The following is a 4,021-nucleotide window of genomic DNA, read 5'->3' as shown; positions in this document are numbered from 1 at the left end:
TCCACCTGGTCATCAAGAGGGACGAGAAGAAGAACGAGAGAGGAGGGTTGCGAGGGTGACCGTGTCTGGCGGTCGTCACTGTGTTTGGGTATATAGTGGTTCGTCCCAGGCTTTGACAGCGGCGTGAATTGTCCCAGCAAACTACGTGCGTCCATTGGCAAACAGCTTCGAGTTCTATATATACACACAAGCTCCGCCCCACCTCCTCTGGCCATCACCCTCATAAATGAAGGCCGTCTGGTGATCTGTCCATCAGCGTTGAAGTTCTGCCTTTTCTGGCTGGCCCCTCAAAAGAGTGGCGCCCTCACTCCTACACTGTCTCCAACAAAACAAAACAAAAGAAAAAAAGGAAACGTCTGGCTTATAAAACAGACTCACGCACGCACACGCCTGCAGTCTCGCAGTCTTTCAAACAGACATGCATCCACGTATGCACGTAGACATCCACGCGCTGAACAGCTGTACACGCTCGGGCGGTCAACTCTCGCTCGGGGCAGACGCCGGATCTTTCTTAGCAGTTGCTGCTGTTCCTAAATTCTCCGTTTTCCGTGATCTGCAGTTTGGTGGGGTTGGTGGGGGAGATGCCGTTGCGCGTCTGCATGTTGTAGCGCTCCTTCAGCTGGCTGAGAGCGCTCATCAGACGGGCGTTGGCAGCATCCAGTGATGCTATGCGCTTCTCCTGTGAATGCACATGAACACAGTAAGACCCGGAAAAAAATTCCAATATTACAGCTTCCTCATCAGTTGGAGGAGAAACGTGACGTTCTTATTCGTCCCCATCCTAACCTGCTGATATCTGCTCTACAACCAAGCTTTGTTAATGTCACGAGCTTGTTTTAAATGAGCGGTAAAGTGAAGCTGACACTGATGTGCAAACAAACTGCAAACTAACTGTCATGTTTATATTTTATTAAGGTTTAGGGTTAGATTGACATGGGTGTGGCTGCTTTGAGTGACAGCTACGTGCTAACTAGGCTGCTAACTGTCTGCGTAGGCTTCCCATCTGCTTGTTGTACCAACAGCTCATGTAAGATAACTGAATTGAATACAGTTTTATTTATATAGCACCAAATCATAACTACAGTCGCATCGAGGCGCTTTATATTTTAAGGTAAAGACTCCAAAATAACAGAGAAAATCCCAACAATCAGATTACACCCTGTGAGAATGCATTTGGCAACAGTTGGAAGGAAAAACTCCCTTTTAACAGGAAGAAACCTCTGACAGACCCAGGCTTGGGGAGGGGCAGCCGTCTGTGGCGACCAGTTGGGGCTGAGGGGAGGAAGACTGGCTATAAAGACCAAGACTGTCATTCAGTTTTAGTAGAAATTTTTATTTTGGTTTTTTGTATGCTATTAAGCATTAATTAGCATGTGTTTGTGTTGTGAAGCTGAAGACTATGGATGCAGCTTGCTAACTAAACTAGCACTGACTAACACCGTCTTCTATAAATATGGTGGTCTTTGGCTCCAAAAGACCAACCTGCCAGCAGCCAAATACGCTAATGCTGCTAGAGGCTTTAAAACACAAATCCACAAACCAGTGGGTAGAATCACTGTGATTATGTCCATCTTTTACATACAGTCTTTTGTTGTAAATGGCTAATTTCAAACACCTGACTGATCTCCTGTGGTGAAGTTTTAAGTGTACTCTGTGTAGTTTAACGCAGATAAAAACTGCATTTTAAAAAATACATCAACTTCCTGTCCCGGTCCACTAAAGCAGTCTTCACTCCCCGTCTTTGCAATGACCTTTTTTATTTGCCTTCTATCTGCGCTTGTGTACCGAGGCTGACAATTCATTGCCTTACTGCAGCGCACGTGTTTGTAGATGCAAACTCTCATTACTGTGTGTGTGACAGAGATTATTTGCCAATGCATGTTTGCGTCTGTGTAAACATCAGTTGCATTTCTTTGTCAAAGACGCTGTGAAACACCTAAGCTACAAAGATGCAGATTTGCTCTTAATTGTGTGCTGGTGTTTGCACTTACAGCTCTAACACACACACAAGCAGGACGGTTTATTCAGTTACAAACCCAACAACAAACATTCAAAATTCCTTAAAAATGCTCAAAAAGAACAGTTTTTCTTTTAAGTTAGATTTTCATGCAATTTTACACAAATATGAACCACTGTGGATTATAGAGGTGCTACATGCTGACAGACAACCAGATAAGACACTTTTGTTTTATAAGGAGGAGTGGGAGGGAGCTGAGAAATTCTGCTCAGCCATCCAAGCTTGTCAATGCCACAGCTAGACAGCTATGAATTAAACATCTCTTTGTATTTCAGTGACCCTTTGTTTCCTCATGTAGGAGAAGCAAGTGACAGCACATACAAATTTAAAACGCGCAGATGAAAAGTATCCACAAAGCCATACGCAGCCCGCGGTGGGGTCGCTACGGTGGACTGACCTGTGCGTCGATGATCTTCTGTTTAGAGTCTACCACCGCCTGCATGTCAGAATGATCCTTCTTCAGCTCCTCCTCCACCGACATTAACCTGGGAAGATAAACAAAGACAGGGCAGAGTTAGAGGGGCTGTGAAACGCTGCATCCCAAAATACATCTCAGCAAATCTGCCTCTTCTTCCTCTTTTCCCCTGCCTGCTGATGATGCTCTTCATCTGGAGGTCTTTGTCGTCCTGCTGTCTGCGCAAGCGCTCCTCTGACTCCTCCAGCCGGGCCTGGTACTCCATCAGCACCTTCTGGGCCTGCTCGTCCTGACCCTTCAGACGGGCCTCGTACTCCTCCAGCTTCTGCACCGACGCCCGCAGTTTCTCCTGCAGCACCGCGATCTCCTGCTGGTACTGAACAGAGAAGCAGAGCGTTGAGGACACTCTCATCATCGCGTTTTGTTATCAACATCATCATCAGCCCTAGCAGCGGGGTCCCCTTCTTCATTACCACGAGACGAGAACAAAAAACGGCAATCTCTCAATCAGACCTGGGACTGTGCTGCTTTGTGTCTGAGATGGAGTATAATTTTGGTCTAGAGGGAATTACTGTGGGACATTTTATATGGAATGTCATGATAGCACATTGAAAAACACTGACTGACATCACGGTGCATTTGAGGAGCCCAGTTAAGCTTTTATTGCCCCCCAAAATACTAAGTGGTGTTAGAAGGTTTCCAAAGGCAGCCTCTGTTCTGGATCTGAAGCCAATGACCTACTGAGACATGTAACTGGCAAAAAGAAAGAAAAATCAAAGCAAGAGAGAAGGGAGGAAAAAGGGAATTTTGAATGAATAAAGAGGAGGTGATAAGAAAAGGATGCAACCAGTGAAGCAGAGACTTCTCTTCAGCAAGTAGACTGCATATAAAAGACAGATGTAGCCACCATGACATCATATAGCTCTGAAACGTTTTCATAAAATTAACAGTGGGCTGTAAGCCCGTTTTCCCATACACTTATTTTTAAAATCAGACATGCTCAAAGTGGGATTCGCCCCCTGCTGGCGATGAGAAAGATTGCAGTTTTAAGGCTTATATTGGCTTTAAGACTCAGCAGCTATGGCCATCTTTAATACACAGCCTATGCGTCAGAGAAAAGGAAACAAGTAGAGGAATCAAACATTTTTTGATGTCTAAACAGTCTAAAGCTGGGGTGGGCAACATTTTTGGCAACCTGCTAGTGACTAATTCTTGGACTTGCATCCAGTCGTTTTTGCCTAATGATTGCCGGTTGCCAAGGCAGTCACCAACCAGTCTTTAAGCCTGTGCGCTTAAAACATCAAAGATCACACACTGAGAAACCAACTACAAACACGACCTAAACCTGTGGACAGAACCTCCGACATTGCCATTCCTCAAGCCTCACTGCTAATTTATAATAATATAATTTTATCTATATTATGCCGTATCACAACAATAGTCGCCTTGTTCATATTATAAGGAAAGGCCCTACAATAATAAAGAGAAACCCCTCAATCAGATGAACCCCTATGTGCAAGCACAATCAGATCCAATTACAAAGCGAGGACTTCGCTCACTCTGTACCCGTTCACTCTTATTTACCCATG

The 4,021-nt window shown here is 44.9% G+C and overlaps 1 protein-coding gene across 1 annotated transcript in view; it reads right to left on the bottom strand.

Annotated features, from left to right (window-relative positions):
* The window catches only part of dab2ipb (DAB2 interacting protein b), a gene marked incomplete at its 3' end in the record, with an annotated part of 50,465 nt that continues 46,444 nt past the window's right edge, over positions 1–4,021 (bottom strand). Inside the window, 3 exon segments of the mRNA XM_005917217.3 lie at positions 1–679; positions 2,415–2,502; positions 2,606–2,808. Of these exon segments, the coding sequence (XP_005917279.3) occupies positions 512–679; positions 2,415–2,502; positions 2,606–2,808 (459 nt within the window).

Source organism: Haplochromis burtoni, unplaced genomic scaffold, assembly GCF_018398535.1.
Source record: "Haplochromis burtoni strain Fernald_Lab_line unplaced genomic scaffold, NCSU_Asbu1 Contig_23, whole genome shotgun sequence".
Taxonomy (NCBI): Eukaryota; Metazoa; Chordata; class Actinopteri; order Cichliformes; family Cichlidae; genus Haplochromis; species Haplochromis burtoni.
This window is presented reverse-complemented; position numbering and strand designations above follow the sequence as displayed.